An 18,412-nucleotide genomic window follows, 5' to 3' on the forward strand; every position below is an offset into this window, starting at 1 on the left:
TGGCTCTTAAATATGAAACGACCAATTTCTCTGTTTTGTAAAATTGTTATATTTCATCCCCCTGAAATAATCACGAATTTTTCACATTTCAATAACTAAACGTGATTATGTTCATTTCTAATTCTACCGAATAAAGAATTGCTATAGAATTTTTGCAATCTGACAAAAATTCCCTAGAGATCCCATGAGCTTTGAATTCAATAATACCCAGCACCTTAAATCAGTTCACCTAATATTAATTCGACACGAGTAGGAAGGAGATGTCTGTCCACACGGATCTCACAAATGTTTTCCGTATCCCTGTTCATAAAACAGGAACGAAACGGAGAATCTTCCCGCCTTGGCGTGCTCGGTCGAAGATCGAGGAACCAATACCATCGAGAGATGGGCTCGTGCATAAGGTCTTCACACAGGGACTGGAAAGGTCAAAGTGCGACGGCGGGCGAGTTATGGGGACGTAGTCGTAGGGTGGATGTGCCATGGGATCACCATAAGGTGGGATATTTCGTGAGACAGTATCCACCGCGGTAGCAGTCGCATAGGACGCCTGGCGTCCCGCGGGAATTTCGGGATCACCCATTATATCCGTGGATACCGACCGAGTCGACGAACGACTGGAAAATAATTTGCAGTTCCCGCTCTCATGGGGAAAATGACCGGGAGGCGAGAAGCGCGCCAATGTGTGCACGCCTGTGTACGCATGCACTGTCTTCTCCTTTTTGATCTCTCCTCGCTTTCGCTCCCTCTCTTCCGTTTCGCCCGCATTTTCGACGCCGATAATTGGAACGAGATTACCGAGTACTGCCACCGTCGATCGATTTCATCGTGACGCGTTAATTATCCACTACCGCGTGTTCGGTGCTCGGTGGTGCGCGAGGCGCAGCGACTGTGAAAGAAATTCTGCCGAATCAATCGGTGTTTTCCCGCGAGGAACGATGGCCTAAAAAGTTTACTCAATTCTGATACTCGTGTGAGTTTGAGACGCGATAAATTTCCGTGGGTCGCGAAGGCGAGATTGGAACTCGTGGGAAACTGAGATGACGCGTGAGAAGAAGAAAGGATTCGAAAAGTATCCCGAAGGAACAGAGTGGGATTTCAGCGTCCGGGAACCGTATATCTTCTACTCCCTGTGCCTGTCCACCTATGACAATTTCGAAAATCTACCCTCATTAATGTTTCAATATCTAAGTTTACGTCTCCTAGAGCTACTGCCGTAGAAGCTGGAGATCAATGTTCTGTAAAATGTTAACCTTCGAAGGAAGGTACAGCGGCTTGTTACGACTACTTTCCGGAAGGAAACGAAACGATACCGAATCACGAAGGCCGTGTTTTTGAAAACGTCGAAACACACACGACGACTAAACGTTTATAGGCACTTAGGGCAACTTTTCCTCGCGCAACGCTATATGAATAAGTGATAAAGCAGCGGGTGGGTGAGGCAGAGGGCTCCTAGTATAAATTCCAGAAGGTTGTCCTTTCCTGGCTCTCCCAGGGGTGCACCACACCCTCTAACCGCCGGCATAAGGGTTATATTTGATAGATACGGCTGGGCTAAGTGCTTATCGTATTTCGTTCAGACGCCCGCGCCGCCGCCACGTTTAAACTCACGATCTTTGTGAACGCGCCTTAAAAGCGGCGAGCCCAAAGGTCTCTACCTTCAAGGATCGACCGAATTGGAAGTCGGCCAAGACGAAATTTTCGCCGAGCGGAAATATATTAGCGATGAGTGTTCGCCGTTGTGCTGAATTATGAAATTTTTTGTTAGCTAAAAGGCAGCAAAATAGCCGGAGGAGAGAGGCGAGACAGCGGGACTGGTCGAAATAATTTAGAAAGGCAGCGGTAACACGGTTTGCGATAACTTCCAAGCCCCAAGATCGTAACGAGAGATAGGCAAAAGGCTTCTCTCGCGGATTTGTCGCGATGATTGATAAGGCAATCAGAGTTTCAGAGAATGGAGGGGGCGGATTTCGTTCGTTTCGCGAGGCTAACGACCCATTAAATACCCCGTGGCTGGACCAACCCCCGTGATGATACACGACGTTATCCACTTCATTAATAATCGATCGGCTCTTTGGACCATTACGCGGTCCGAACAGTCGATAATTGATAGAATTCAGTCGTGGATTTAAGTGGCCCACCAAATGATAAAGAGAATTCGTACGTTACTGTTCATTGACTTTTAGTTAGCCAGCCGAGTCGTTCGATTACTATTTCTCGCTCCAATTATATATGTACTGTCTTCGCTTGAATTCACAAATAACGCGAAGCAAATAACGATTGCAACGGCAAAGCTGTTCTCAAAACGTCGGGCAAATCGCGCAAGCAATTTGTAATAGCGACAATAAGAGAGTTTCTAAATCGTTGAGCAAATTTCGCCAGCGCATTCCATTAATCATAGCGATAAAACAATGGCTATTGTATCAGAACGTGACCAGGTGTCAGCTAGAAATCTGTCGAGGACTTCGATTCGATGGCTCGCGGCAAGAGGGCCAAACGCTGAGAAGAGGCACAGGGAAGAATAGAAGGAGCCGCAGACGAGGAGATCCGGGGATAAAGAAACGAGAGTAGGCTTACCCGGGCTGTTCGAGATCGAAGTCGCCTTATAGTATGCCTTTTCGATGGTCGTACGAAGGCCTTAAGGGATAAGGCCTCTCTCCTCGCAGCGCCACCCCTCCTTTCATTCGCGCTTTCGTTCGTTTGGGAAGAAGAACCGCGGAGAAACGGGGGTACCTAAGGCACGTTAGTTCCAGGTCCTCCTTACGGCCCACCCGGGGGCTGCATTAAAATGCCTCGAATTGTTTACTGCTCGCCCCCGCGAGCAGCTCGCTGTAATATCCACTGTAAACTACGCCCGGATAAAACTCACCCCTCCGACCCCTCTTTCTTCTTCTTCCTCTCCTCCATTCTGTGGCCAAGCGAGCCAAGCCTTTCAGTCGCGGAATTATTTATACAATTATGGGCGCGCAGAATACAAATAGGGGACGAAAGTTTTTCTATAAAAAACGTCGTTCCTCCAACTAGATTCCATCCCCTCCTCCCTCTTCCAGTCGCCGTCGAGCCTATCGCGGAGCGAGATCCGCGAGATAATGCGTCGATCACGGCAGCGTGGAAGTTATTTTGGCACCGATCCCAAGCCGCGATGAATTCGCTCCTTCGGCTGCTATTTTCTTCGTTAATCGAACCGGAAGGACCGCGCGGGATAATTGCAGAACGGGTCGTGACCGAGTTTCGCGTATAAATGGCTCCGCGAAATAGAGTCGCGAAGGAGCGAATCGAAGGGCTGCAGTTTATTGGGCGACGGTATCGAGAAAGTAGAATTGGAAGCGAGCGTATCGATTGCAAACGCAAGATACTGGTCGGCGTAATCGAAAGGTCCAGTCGCGGCAGCCCCAGACGGGGGCTATTAATCGGCTCGTTACCGAACGACCGAGCCACGATCGTGATGGATGCTCGGCGCGTATCAACGAGAGCGGGCTCATTTTCATCGTGGCCGCGCGTTTATGCCCGGAAATGCCGGGAAATGCCGGGAAATGCCGGGAAATAACGCGTTACTTTGATTTCTTTGTCTGTCCCCGCGCGGAGCGACTCCGCTGCGCACCTATACACCGCGCTAGATCGATACTTGTTCATTCCACGCATGTAAACAGCAGGGCTCGCGTTTCGCAACGGGCCAACGGCCGTTTTGTTACACTCGAGTCCGAACTTTTGTCGTAAACTATACGCTTTATGCGCGGATAGAGAGAAAGCGCGGCACACGCATCTGTACGGGACACGATTAGGCGGCGCACGGCGAAACGGGCTGCTCGGAGGAGTGAGGGAGCCGAGGGGGGCAGAAAGAGGGAAATAGAATCGGGGGAGGGAAGAGGAGGGCGCGGGCGAGCGAACGCGAGGAGGATCGCGGGGTGAAAGAGGAAACGGAGGGTGTGCTGGGGGTTGGTTTCAATTAGGAGGCAGTAACTCTCCCAGGCATTGTTCATTTCACTCTAGATTTGTATTCCTCGTTTGTTTGTTCCCTTTGCATTTGCGTTGACCTGAGCGAAAGCGAGCCGCCATGCGTGCACGCGCAATCAGTCAGGGCGGAAAAGACGAGCCAGGGACCAAAGAGGAATCGGATGATCATTCCGCCCCGCATCATCGTGATTTTTTTCCTGAAAACGTTCGCCGCTCGTTGTTCGGGAATCGACGCCGAGATATTGCTTCGGCGGGATCTTTCCAGAGAAACCGTTAAAGTGTGTTACGGAAGGATCGCGATCGTATTTGCGAGATGCCGCGCATCGAGCTTCGCTTTTGCTGCGTTCTATGCCGGCTGATGCGATTCGAGAGGCAGTTCCCAACAGCACACGTGTACTGGCTTTCGAAAAAGCCTGGCAAAGTAGTGGAGGCTCGCCGAAGGGGAAATTGCCGGAACATTTTCGAACGATTAGCCCAGATTCACAATGCACCGAGAGCATTAGCGAGCGCTTGCACGCGGACTACCAGCGAAATCGGCTTGAGTATGTACTCCTTATGTGCTCGTTCGTCCATGCCGTGGCCCGCCGCGCCGTGCGGAGGAAACTAATGCAGAGACTTATACGCTATTTTACGCGTTTATAGTAAACGCGTCGGGCTTGAATGTTCCCTCGCGAGGGCTGTGAGCCTCGTAACGAAATTCTCGACTAACTTCCTCCGTCCTTCCTCCCCTGCTTAACTCGTAAGAAGTTTCGTTTACGTTCATATGCCGAAATAAACGTAATTTCCAGCGGGCAATTATTCGTCGGACTGCGCCGCGGCACTTGGACGTATTTCTCGATGGTCGTTGGAACGAGTGCAGAGTCGTGATGTGTCGATGGGGAAGATTTATCGGCTGTTAGAAATGCACGGATGCCGCGAGAAGGGAATCAACGATCGAAGAGGCGCGATAGGAGCGAGATGTATCGATCCGTCGACGGGAAACAGTCGGCGTGCCAATCGGAATTTGTTATGCGAAACGTCAACGCGTGTAGCTTCGCTGGCACGCCGTGACGCGAATCGATCTCAGCAACATTATCACCGATGACGTACGCATTTCTACATATTTGGAGATGAGGTTGCTCGTTCGAGGATCCCAGCGATGAAAACGGTACCAGGTAATAGGGAAGCTATCCAAAAATTCGCAATAAAGTGTGCAGGGATTCTATGCTCTTCCATTTCTAATCTGAAGCATGTGCACCATTGAGGTATCCACGTTCAATATTTGAAATACATTTGAATTGGGAATATAAGGCCTCTTTAAGCTGAGTCCCCTTGAAGGAAACGTAGTTCTCGATAGAAAAAAAGAATGGATGTCTGTCTCAGTGGAAGGAAAGCGAAAGCATTCCATGAACGGAACGCTTACCACGAACGCACAGCGGAGGAAGCGGAGATTGCTCCTTGTTCCGTCCTCTGATTTCGCTGGTCTCTTCTTCCCGACCGTGGCACAACTTCCAACCCCCCTTTTCTCTTTCTCGCATCGGAACGGCAAGTTATCAGGGCTAATTTTTCGCCTTTGTCGCATCCCTCGGTGGCCAGCAGCCGGTTCGTTACTCGCGTTTAGCTGGCACTGTGTTTTTAATAACCTAATGGCTCTTACGCGGCACATTATGTCGACAGGGTCCCTCCTCTCTATCCGCTGAACAGCCCCCGCTACCTTTGCAGCTTTTTTTCGTGCCTTCGCTCTTTTATTCGCGATTTTTCGTTGAAACGACAAAAATATCCGGCAGCCCTTCTCCTTCCCGCCCGCACTTGCTCGCTCGCGGCATGCGAAACTTTTGTCTGAGCAAAAGGGGTGAAAGGAACGCGTGGATGCGGCGGCCAGGGGCCGGAGAAGACGGAGAAAACACGGAGAGACCGAGTGCTTTTTCTCCAGCCGAACAAAAATCTTTCACAGTCCCAGCCCTCTCCCTCTCGCGAGTCCTCGTTCGAACGATCGGCCCGGGAAGAAACGATCGCTTAACTCTTCATTCTTTGCGTTTTTAGAGGGAGGAAATTCACCGTGGCTCCTTGTTCCCGCGGTGAAAGCCACGGGGAGAACGGAAGCCACTGAATCCCTTTGCAGTAATTAGCCCCGAGAGAGTACGACTCGTATCGCCGAAGCGACTGGGATCGACTGTTTTCCTCTACTTTTCGGCCAAGATGCCCTCACGATTGGACTCCCGTTAATTGCTCGATATCGTGCGATCGAGCGAAATCGTTCCGCGTGAAAGGGACGAAATATTAAAGGGTGATTCTCGAGGGCGGAGGTTCGGCATTGAAAGCGACAGATCCGCGATATCAGGCTGGCTCGCGGTGAAATCCAGCGACGCGAAACGGGAAGGAATCATCGCTGGAATTATTCCCATTGAAAAGCCTCTGGTCCGAATAACTCTGCGCGGCCCCTTCTCGCTGTAAAATAGCCCCGTTCGTTTCAAATTACTTGCCCTATTTTCCTTTGTCTTGTCCCGCGTTTTGCGGCTCGCTCGTTTCCTCGCGCGCACCACAGAGGTCTCGGCGAGGGCCTTAATTTAGTAACCAGCCACTCCGAATGGCACACCGACTTTCCGACCAGACACTCGCCCGAAATTACCCCCGTAAAATTAACTGCGAGCTCGTTGGATATTAATTCGCCAATTAGAACGATGATTCGAGCAGTTCGGAATTCCACGCGTTGAACAGGCTGCCTTGTCGCGCGGTTCCAAATTCTTTTTTCTTCGTGATTCTCGCAGTCTAAACCGAAGAGTCGAGCGGAAGCCTTCTCCATCGGGAGGAACGGGTGATTACGATTCAGGGTGCGCGACTCAGCGATATTTCACCTCTTTTCGAGGCTTTACGATCGGACGTTTTTAATTTCCCCCCGAAGAACGAGCAGGCCGAATGCAAATTGTGACAGAGAAGTTATGCGGCACCGTGAAATTAATGACTCTCCGGGATCGGGAGTTAATAGGCCGCTACGCATTCTCTGTCGCGTGTGCCATAATTTATTTACCGACGAACTTCGCTTCACGCCTGATCAATTGATTCATAAGCGATGACGCCCGCAGGTAGAGTGACCAAGAGGATCGGACCCACGGTCGATCTGCTTATCTGCGTAGTCTTCGTCGTCTGTCCGATTTTGGCCTCGACGAACGCGGAGAAGACGGAACATGGGAACACGTACGCGAAGAAAACTTTCGATGACTCACGACTCTCGAAAAGTTCCAAGGAATCGAAGGTCTCCACTCGTCGGAGTCAGAACGATCACTTGCTTGTAAGTAAATCTATTTGTGGTATTTAAGCGGACTCAGATCGGGGTGTTAGAAAATTAAAATGGTATACAGTGATAATAAAAAAGTTGAGTGAATTTGAATAATACTTTCTGTCACTGTTCTATAAGTTTCACGTCTCTCAACCTTTTGATACGGGAGATAGTAAAACAGACAATCAAAAAACGTGTCCCATATAAGGACAAGATGCGAGCAACGTGGCATACCAGGTCCGACAGACATTTCCTTTCGGACGCGTTTTAATATCTCAAGCATTTAATTTCTTTTCGCGGGAAACACATTGTTCGTCTCACTTTGTCTTCGCGCTACTGCTCCACCTCCTCCTTTCTCTTCCCCTTCTCAGCGATTCGTCCTTACACCGGATGACAAAATGACAAAGGGGTGGTCGCCCCAGGCCAGCGATATTACCGTTTCCGTTTCGGAACTATGCGAACTGTCTGCGCCCCCCCTGGCCCGCGTATTACGCCCGAAAACGTCTCGTGATTGATTATGCTCGCCGTACTTTTGGCTCCTGCCGCCCTCCCCTATCCACCGTGAACGCGATTGACGGAGTGGCGAAAGGAACGATCGAGATATCGTTAGCGTGCCTTTTAGAATGAGAGGAGTGACACGAAAATATGGATAACGAAGCCGTCGGTTAACCTGACCCACGATAATCACGAGAATGTCAAAGTATCTCCGACGAGACGACAGCTATTCGAGCCACGCGTGGAAACCAATAATGGCTGGCACGTATTCCTCGCGCGATGCAAATGAAACCGTAGGATTTACATAACATTCAACAAGTGATCACAGGGGAACATCGAGTTTCATTTGGGAGCCGCGGCGAGCAGCAGGCAAAGGTGGCAAACGTCGAACAGAGCGTCCCCGAAATCTCTGCTACCTCCTGGGGCAAACAATGCCTCCGAAAAAGAGGCACGAAGTAGAGTACATTAAAGCGGGTCTTCATTAAGGGCTAGGGAAACAAGAGAAGAGAAAGATAGAAGCGAGGAGGAAAGTGGGATCGAAGGAGCGACACAGCCGCAGCCGGGGGTCGAGCAGCGGCCGCGAGCCTCGACCTAAGGGGTAGAAAAAGAAGACGGCGAGTGTTTATTTAGTTAAATGCCGCGTGTAATTGGGTGTAAGACTTTTTTTGTTCGACGATGCGACGACGGTGGTCGTCACGGAAAGGGCCAACTCCGGCTGGCAAGGGCAGCAGCCCCGTGCTTCCTCGCTCGAGCTTTCCACCCCTTTTTCCGCGCGCTGGCAGCCACCTGATGGCTGGCTGGCACAAGGGCCCGCCGGGAATGAGATGCAGATTGCCAGAGGCCACTTCACCCGCTAGAGGGAGTGAATTTTTAATAACACCGCGCCCGTATCCGCGGCGGCCCCGCGCGTTCTCCGCGCGGAATCCCATTGTCTTGGCCGCGTCGTACGCGCTGGAAAAAGGACGATAGCGCGGACGATGCGTAGCGGAACCGCGCTCGCCCGGTATTATTATCACGAAAGGAGGATTGTCAGCGACAGGACATGCCCGAGTCGACGAGGATTCTCCACGGGTCCCGCACCCTTTTCCTTTAACGACGGTGCCCTGGCTTCTGAGCGGACCTCGTTTACAATTTTCAACGTTACAAACTTCATTGCACCAAATTCGTCACTAAGACCTTCTGTATTAGTCTTTAGGGGACACTTGTAATTAAAATTTTCAATTTTCATGTCACTACGTAGAGCATCAGATAGATATAATTTTCTTTATTTCAAATTCTTCCTCCTGATCTGAATGTTTCTTTTAGCCGAAAAGTGAAACACAATTGACAAAGCCTAGCAATGACAACTCTGCGTTGAGTAGATTCCTAGAAGACGTTCTGAGAGCTCAAGATGACTTGAAATGGATTGATCAAGCTGTTCGTGGCATCAATCCTGGGAAGGATTGGGAGAAGTGAGTGTGATCAATTCGTATCAACTAGTAGCTTCCCTCATCATGAATAAAACATGCGGAAATTGGACGCTTGCCCCTTTTGGCAATTCTGATGGGATATTTTTCAACAAGGCCATCCTCTTCTCGTGTAAGCAAGAATTCAGAGTCGTCGCACAAGCAGAAGATCTTCTCGTCTACTAACGCCGATCGTGACAATAAACCGCGCGACAAGAGAGCCTTCGATGAGAACTATGAGGAGATGTGGACGAATAAGAAGAAGTATGAGAACAAAGACTCTTCTGCAGTACCTGAGAGGGTGTACTTGGACAGTGAATTACCATTTAAAAGTGACGTCGATTCTAGTAATTTTGATGAGTATGATATTTTGTTATTATACTGAGTTGAACGTCATCGATCAGGTATAAAATAAATCAGTTCCATTTGCTACAGTTTGAATGGAAGAGAAAGTCCTTCCACACAAAAGAACAAATTGAGCATTCCTGCGTACGAAAAAGGGACGGCCGACGATCAAATACCGAAAGACTGGACCAAGACGGAGGATATTTGCTCCTTAAGCGATTGGCTGAATTCGAATAAGGAGCCTGAGACTGAACACGAGAAGCGAGGGGATCGGTGGATCCGCAATTTCGAAGCCAGCCAAAGAGATCAACCTAGTATGGTTTACTAATTTTCGTGTTCCATTGAATCTTCAATAATTCAACAGTTCCTTGTAATGTTGGTAAAGGTGAAGATGAAAAAGTGCAATCTCGATACTACGTAAGAAGCCAACGAGACGAAGAGAAAAAGGATGAGCCACTGACGCTGGAATCTCTGAAGGAAACAGTGTTGAAATTGAAAAAAAGTCTCACGGAGGCTGACAAGAAGGAACATGAGAATTCCAAAAACGTGGAAGCCGCGAGAGCCAAGGAAGAAAGGAAAGAGCGAATAAGTCGTGAGAAGAAGAAGCACCAGAACGAGGAACAGGATGACGAAGGTATCATTTTTTGTAAAGTACATAGGTTAAAAAAAAGTGAAGATAAATATTGCCCTTTTTTTAGAATCCAACTGGTGGGAGGCTCCAAGATCGGAGAGCTTCGATTTGAAAAAACGCGAGGAAGCATCTCAAGATCTTGACAAGAATACTCCGCTGAAAGTGTGGAGAACGAAAAGGACCGAAGAAGTTAATAACGACGATGGTAACCTGAAGCTTTTTCACCGCGCGGGGTTTGGGGAGCCGTACCTTGAAGAGAGAGCCCTGAAGGAACTTCATGATCGTAAAAGACGCAGCAAAGGGATACCACCCGACGAGAAACGTTATTCAAACGAACCTTTAGATAAGAACAACCTAGAATCTGACGAGAAAAGCGCGGACAAGGTTTCAAAAGGATTGAGTCCCTGCGACATGGATGACTCCAGCAAAAATGAGTTTCCCTCCAATGATATGCACGGGAAAGGGTCGAATGATATTGAACAGTCAGATCCACCTCGCACTGACTCGAAGATAATGGAAAATAAGCTAACACAGGACGAGAGGAAAGGTGAAAATCCTGGAACAAATTCTTTGCAAACATTTGAATCTATAAAAGACGAATTGAAACCAGTTTTTGCGAAAACCTCCAACAATCTTCGGGCAGACGAAGGAGATGTGGCTCGAGAAAGCAGCACGAAGGAGACGGAGGAGAATCAGGACGATGCAAGACAGCTGATCAAAGTCGTGGAACCGCAACCGCGTCTGTATCAGACCGACGAACGTACAAAGGAAGTCCAGAGTATCGGACCGGATGAAAAGGACTGTAGAAAAGTGCCTCAGCAGCTATCGGAGGAAAAAAGGTCCGCGCAAGAACCAGGAAATATTAATATCCTCCTCAAGTCGGAGAACAAGAATCTAATAAAGCTTAGCAATGCAGGAGACAAGGAGAGATCCCCTCAGAATGGTCAGCATCCGTTCGTGATGAACAGATTCGACGTGAAGAAGAAGCTGATTGTGGAGAACGAAGAGAAGCCTGGGAAATCGGTATCCACGATCGTCAAGATGAAAATTGAGAAAGCTCAGATCGACACGGGTGCAAATGCTAACGAAAAACGCGAGAGCGTTCATGAGGGTGATGCAGCTGCAATCTTCGATCTAAAGAAGAATAAACCTAATGAAGAACTATATAAGGACACGCCCGAACTTACGAGCGACTTGAAACAAAGGAACGTCGATGAAGAACGACTCAAGAACTCCATGGAGTTCGACAAAGGATCCACGCAAAGCGGTGACAATGAGGGAGGCAGGAACTGGTATGAAGGCGTAGTTCGTAACCAGATGGGTATGAACATCGATCAGAGCGGGGCGGAGAAGTACAAAGAGGAAGGTGAAAAGGACAAATTCAAGAATGAAGAGGAACGTTTTCGCGAGGATAAAAAGAAGGGGGAATCTACCAAGGATTCTAATGATGGTGCAGCTTCTAATGCAGACCAGAACCCTCCTTCTGTGCATGACAGAGAGAATGAGAGAAATAGGAAGAAATATAGCGAAGTATTTATTATGAATGATGGTGTTGCTGATCGAAAACTTGCAGATGGGTACGTTCAGAGAAAGATACTACAGTATGTGGAATATTCCAATGATGATGTTGAAGATGCTGATCTGAATTACGGAGATAAGGAGGAAGAGGAAAATCAACAACAATCTGGTCCAGCTAGTAAGTCGATAAAAAATTGTAAAATGAATACAAGATATTAGGCATAGATGAAGAAAAATTAGAGAGTGATTTTAGACGTCTTAATACGACAGAAATGAAGAATAATTCTTGATTTTCGTCTTAGTCTAATATTTAGAATCGCCCTCATCTGTAGTTGAACACTCTGTATATTAATTGTCCTTAACAGGAAGCAATGTGGTTACGAAAAGGAAAGAGCGATCAAACGGCAAAGGAAACCCAGTCAAAGCGAAATTAAACGTAATGATAAAGAACAAGATAGACAAGAAAGAGAAGAAAACTCGTCGAAAGAGACGCGATCCAGACGTTATCGAGTACTACGAATACAACAGCGACATGGACCAAGGTGATCGCGATGCCATATCTGCTGCTAGGGACGAAGAACAAGTTCAAGCCAATCGCGAAGAGAACGCTGTTGGACCCGACTCAGGTAATTATGCTTGCACTTCCGAATCATCGAGACTTGAACTCGAGAATTGCTCGAATCTCGAAGTAGTGAAGTAAGAAAGTGTTTGGTGTCGCGAAGATCCCGTATTACGTTCAGTGTTTCAGAATTGGCAGGAATGAATGAAAGCTCATGTTACCTTTCAACCGCAGCAGAAAGCCAGAAGGGTACACAGGCTTGTCCACCGTTTAAGAAAAACGAGAACGAGGAGGAGATGCTGAAGCAGGAGAGGGAGAAGGAGAAGCTGAACAAAGGACCGCAAGAGCAATTCATCCTCACTCTGGGTAAAACACGACCTAAGAACGTGACCGGGAAAGCCGGGAAACTGAGCGAAGACTCGTCAAGGTTATCGTCAAAGGTTACGCTCGACGAAGAGGAAGGACCAACCATAGGCGATCAGCAGCCGGGAAGGTTAGATCAAGGTGAAGACAACGCGAACAGCATTAATCGCGGGAGGTCAGCGGTAAATCCTCGAACGGGATAGTCAAATCTAAAGCATGACACTGACCCAAGTGATCCCGATGTCAATGCATCTATTGTCCCAGCTCTTTGTCTTGTACCTAATCGCAATATCTTGTCAGATTAAATCAACTTGAAGGAGAGAAGTTTCCAGTGGCGAACGGCGTGAAATCTACAGCAGGAGAGAATTCAGAAAAGTGCATCTTAAATAAGGATTTGGACTCTGAAATGTTCGACGATTTTCTGGAGGACATCCAGCTGCTGGATCAACAGTAGGTTTTAGCTGTACGTCTGTCCATGTAGGTAATACTAGGTCAGCTGTTTTACAGACACGGCAAAGTGGCTCAGGATGTTGAACCCCTGTACGAGGAGCTGAAGAAACTGTACGATTGGAGCGACAGCGACTGGAAGAGCAAGCCTAGAATTAAAGGGGATCAAAGGATGTCCTACAACGTTGATGACAAAGTTGATTCAATGAATGCAGTCGACGAGTCGTTCAAAGACCAAGTGGAATCTCCGGAGATTCCCAGTCAATCCGAATCGTCTGGTAAAAGTTATTAATTTGCTCAGAGGCGACTCGACTCGTATCGACCGCGATCAACTCCGTCGTTCAGATTCTAGCCCAAACTTGCTGCCTCTTCTGCTGGCGCAGGGTGGACAGGCAGACGCAGGGGTAGCTGAAAAACTGAACCCAACTGTATCATCCGAGCGGCTGGAAAGCCCCAGTGCGAGCAACGTTTCCCAAAGTAATTATTTCGCTCTTAAAAGCACGGACGATATGTTTAAGGGCGGGTCGGAGCAAAGTAACAGTACCGAGGAGAAATTACGAGGAGCGAGTTCTATCGGAACGGCCGTTCAACGGCCAACACAAAAGGTAAAAGGGAGCAAAACGCCTAAGCGTTTCCAATAAATTATTTCCTCGACTTACTTTCTTTCGCTCTATAAACCTTGAATCGTAGGTGAACGGAGTGAGAAACGACGCGACCGCAGAGAAATACCCCGCGAGTTGGTCATTAACGAACCGTAGGCAATACGTTGACACAGATTCGCGTTCTCCTTACGAAAACCGTAAATATCTGGAATCGCAGCTGCCACGGGAACACATCCAAAATACAGAGCGCCAGAAACGGATGGTTATTAGCTCTAGAGATTTGCACGAGTCCTTCGTCGAGCCCTTGGACTGGATCGATGATTACGATAAGGACATTAGAGTGAGGCTCAGCAGAGGCTTGAAAACAATCGAAGACATGAGCTCTAACTTGGTTACGGATATAAGCTTGTATACCACTTCTAATGTGACAAAAAGTGAAGTCCATGAGGGAGAGGGATCGTCGACGTCAACTTCTGAAAAGACTTTTACTGAAGCTGCTGAGGCAACTTCAAAATCTGGGAGCTTGGGACTTGATTCTGTAGAACCTCCATCTCCGACTGCCCACAATTTAGTAGAAACAAATAGTCTGAGAGTCAGAAGAAACGTCGATGATCCTTATCAAACGTTTTACGACGATATGGATGAACACCAGCGTAATTTAGAGAAAATGGATTATGGTCGTTACTCGAAGAACACGGAGGCAATGGACAATCGCTATCAGCTTCTGAACTCATACGAAGACGTGGACGATATTCGTAATAGATTTTCTAAATCGAATACCAAAATCAAAACGGAGGATTCTGCGGAAGACGAGGACGAAGACAGTGATTATAAGAAGGTAGTTCGTAGTGCTAGCCCAAAAGCAAGAAAGCGTAAGAAAAAGAAAAAACGCTACCGACTGAAATTAAAAAACCACAAAAGAAAAGACCACGAAGACAAATCTAAATATTCCGACACCAGTCATAGAAAACGAAGGCATCATAAGAAACACTTGGATTCAAAGGCGAAGAGTCACGAGCACGATCAAAAGAACAAGAAGCGTGCGTCGAAAAGCGGGACCCATCATACCAGCGTTAAGAAGAGCAAAACCACTCATCAGAACGTAGAGAAAGCTCACGAAGCTCACGATGAACTGGCTGTGAGAAAAGGAAAAGCAGCTCGCGAGAAAATGGAGAAAGGAGATGTAAGTAATGAACCGTAGATAGCTCTGACAGGCAAAAAATACGATGATAGGTAGCGTGTAATTTAATTTAATTTAAGAAAAGGATCGACGGTAATCTTTTAGACAGTGAATCCTGACGACGATTTCCATAGCAAAAGGATCTCGATGCTCCTAGCAGCTGATAATATTGAGGACGAGTCGCAAATGGATTCTGCCCTTCACGGCGAACTTGCTGGGAGGATCGTCGATCATATCTTCGAGCAGGTACTTTTTAGACGTGGTATTTTCAAACTAAACAATTATTATATATTGCTGAAATAATTAGGTTCAGAGTAAAGAAGACTTGAAAGTATCTTTAGGCTCTGGTCTTTACCAGAGGCATAAAACTCGAAGCACTGTGGCCGCCAATAAAAGATACCGCCAAGTCGCCAACGATAATGACGTACGCAAAAAATTCTTCATAGTGACTTATCTTACTATCGTGAGACTTTAATCGTTTAATTCACGACAGATGAAACGCACGGAGGAGCTCTTGAAAAGAATTATGCTGCTTCTAAATCGACTGATTTCGGAGGAGGTTCAAAGAAAGACTTGCGTCTCCTTGTCTCCCGATTTAGTTGAGTTCTTAAATTGGATGCTGGGCATAGACTCGCAGGATTATTCAATGGACCAAGTATTTGGCTCTTAATACTTGACTAACAGTTTTCTAAACATTTTCTACACATGAAATATTTGGTACAGATACCTTCGTTGCCATTAGTGCACCCAGAAAGTCCTCCCGATCTCTTTCCCCGGGACAAGTTCCTTTTCCAAGGTTTTCCAAATCTGGAGATAGGAACTGACATCGTTGAATTACGTAAGAAGCTTCGATTAATCGAGAGCTTGATACGGGAGTACGGGACGCTGTCAGAAAAGGAGAAAACGAAAGTTCAATCGGTTCACGATTACTTGGCAAGTTATGATTTCCGACCGCCTCGCCTGAGAACTCCGTGATTGCTACGTCTTCTCGTTGACTATTTTAGGCGAAACAATTGGATTTGCTACTGGAGTACATCGACGCGAAAGAGGAAGCTGGGAAGAGAGGGAAATCGCCGTCTTCGATAGGACAGAGTACAGCATCGCAGGGAAGGATTCTTCAGTATCAAACTGGAATGAATAACGCGACTAATGAAAGCTATTTAGGAGGATCCAATAATTTTTCTTCGTTAATTAACGTGCCCAATTTCTATGAGCTAAGCAACCCGAACTTTTTTGAAGGCGGAGGATATTTCCATGACAGTAAATCTTTTAGTTGCCAGACCTGTCACCGATATGTAATTGGCTTCTGATTTTCTTGCCCTCCAAACATATTCTCATCCGTTTCAGACAGCATTGATTATCGTAACAAAAGGCATAGAGCAGCTCGGAGTCTGGACAGTCAGACAAAGCAGCATAAGAAGCATAGAAAACGCAGAAAGCGTAAAAGGAAGCATCGTAAACACCACAAAGGTGCAAACGTTATTGATCAGTCCCAACATAAGGATACTGTACACAAAGCAACGTCGCGGCATAAGCGTGGATATTTGGATAAAGAGTTTTGGGATTTCCTCGATTCAGGCTACGAAGAACCGCTAATTTACAGTTCCATGGATCAAATCAACGCGAAATCAAGTACGAATAATGACAAAGAGAAGAATCAGTTTGGAGATATGGACGAAAAAAAGTATGTATCATGGTACACATGTACGTATATAAGTACGTGAAACGAGGAAGCAGTATGTGTTGTTATAGTCTCATTTTTAAACAAGTGCAGACCTTCCTACGGGAAAGATGTGTCCACCAAAGGAGTCTATCAAAGTTACTTGATGAAACGGAACGGTGAAATTAACGAGGACAAGAACAGTGGGCTATCCAGGCCAAGTAATACATTACAGGAAAAAGCTTCTGCAAGTCGAAGCACAAATAGCGCAGCATCTATTACAAAAGCTACAGAACTTGCACCAAATCTAGGCAGAGGAAACAGCTTTAACCAAAATGACAACGGTGAGTAAACTTTTCAGATAATTTTCAAGGAGATTTGGCACGTTGCTATTTTCAGATTTAGCAATGGAAGAGGAAGAACCAATAACAGGAAAAAATCGATTGGAGGATGAAGTGATACTGCTCAATAAACGACAAGCATGGAAAAAGGAGAACGAAGAGCAATTGGAAGAAGTTGCTTTCGGCGAGGACATGCGAAAGGGAATGAAGGATAAAGAGTTGTTTGAACAGCTGACCGATATGGATAAAAAAAAGGACGCGTTGGATTCGTCCAAAAGGGGTAAAAGAAAGGATGAAGCAATAGAAAGCGATGTTCCCTTAATTAGTTCGAGCACGCGCCAAGGGAGCGATTTAAAGGCGGAACGGGGACAAAGTTATAGCTTCAATGATTGTGCTGGAAGCGACCGAAACAACAGTTTCAATTTATCAAGCGAGGACAAGCTGAGAATGCTTGAAGCGAAGATAAACGTTTACGCGTATAATGACAACGATGCACGACGAATTCGCTAGCACAGCGAAGGGCGAATGGAGAAGAGAAAGTTGCCACAGATGAAAAAGTCGACGAATTCACTGAGGGCAACATAGCCACGACAAACTACGAAATTGATTAAAATGTTAAAATGAGAACCGAAGGACTCATTTGAGAGGTCGGAGAACAAACGACGATAGGATTATGCGATTAAAGCAAAAATTAAACACGCAACAAGAACGGAAACCAACCGATATCGAATCGAATTTCTTGGAACACCTTGACGAGTTTCATCAGAAAGTTCCGCGGAGAATCTGGGCAAAGTCTCGAAGGAGGTTGGAAATCTTTCTATGGCATCTGAAGTTTCAACCACTCTCGAGAAAATTAAAAAAAAGGTAACAACTTCGAGTAAATAGATTAACTGACTCTTACAAATGCGGTAATATCGACAGTGTCGAACTAGCAACCAATTTTAGAACTGTATGAAATGAGATTTTTAATAAATTTTCTTAAGTACACGCGTTATCGTGATCGTAATGTTATTTTGGTCGGAACCACTCTGTTAAAATCCAAAAAGGACGACGTCCAGTGTTCTAATTACACCCTTTCAGCGGATCCATTGAATTATCTCACGCGTATATAAATAAACCAATAACTGGAGTACAACGGCGGGCATTTATAGGCGGAGTAATTGTATTTGCGATAGAATAGTACGAGGCTGCGTAATATCGCGGGGAACCGGGCAGGTACGCGTCGTTGCACGACAGCGGCCGTCTAAATAATTTCATCAGATACATCGATCGCCGATGAGCTTTATCGTAATTGACACATTCGCTCTATCTGGTCGACAGGCGGGCCAGTGAAACCTCGTAAATCGTCCCTGTCGTCGCGATGAACTCGACCGTTTGGCCTCTCGTACGTTCGCACGACCGTACAACGCTCTATAACTGCTAATCTACGAACGAAAACCTGTCCCAAGCCCTCGACTATCGCTGGTTAATCGCCAGTCACGAAGCACTCTGCTCATAAATCGATTAGGGTCTGAATAAAAATTACTAATTGCCGAATTTCGCGATGATCATCATTTGAGGAGGGATTTCAAGTATTTGGCAAGTATACAAAAAGAATGGTGCAGTGGAAAATTATTCTT

At 46.8% G+C, this 18,412-nt stretch overlaps 1 protein-coding gene across 1 annotated transcript; it reads left to right on the forward strand.

The window, feature by feature from the left end:
* The first annotated feature begins 13,871 nt into the window (after positions 1–13,871).
* LOC143183490 (uncharacterized) lies at positions 13,872–17,303 on the forward strand. The gene is given in 10 exon segments (XM_076385034.1): positions 13,872–14,795; positions 14,898–15,038; positions 15,100–15,216; positions 15,286–15,454; positions 15,457–15,725; positions 15,797–16,052; positions 16,140–16,496; positions 16,545–16,796; positions 16,852–17,062; positions 17,168–17,303. Coding segments are annotated over 10 exon segments (2,832 nt in total).
* Positions 17,304–18,412: the final 1,109 nt, after the last annotated feature.

The sequence above is a fragment of the Calliopsis andreniformis genome, chromosome 9, assembly GCF_051401765.1.
Source record: "Calliopsis andreniformis isolate RMS-2024a chromosome 9, iyCalAndr_principal, whole genome shotgun sequence".
NCBI lineage: Eukaryota > Metazoa > Arthropoda > Insecta > Hymenoptera > Andrenidae > Calliopsis > Calliopsis andreniformis.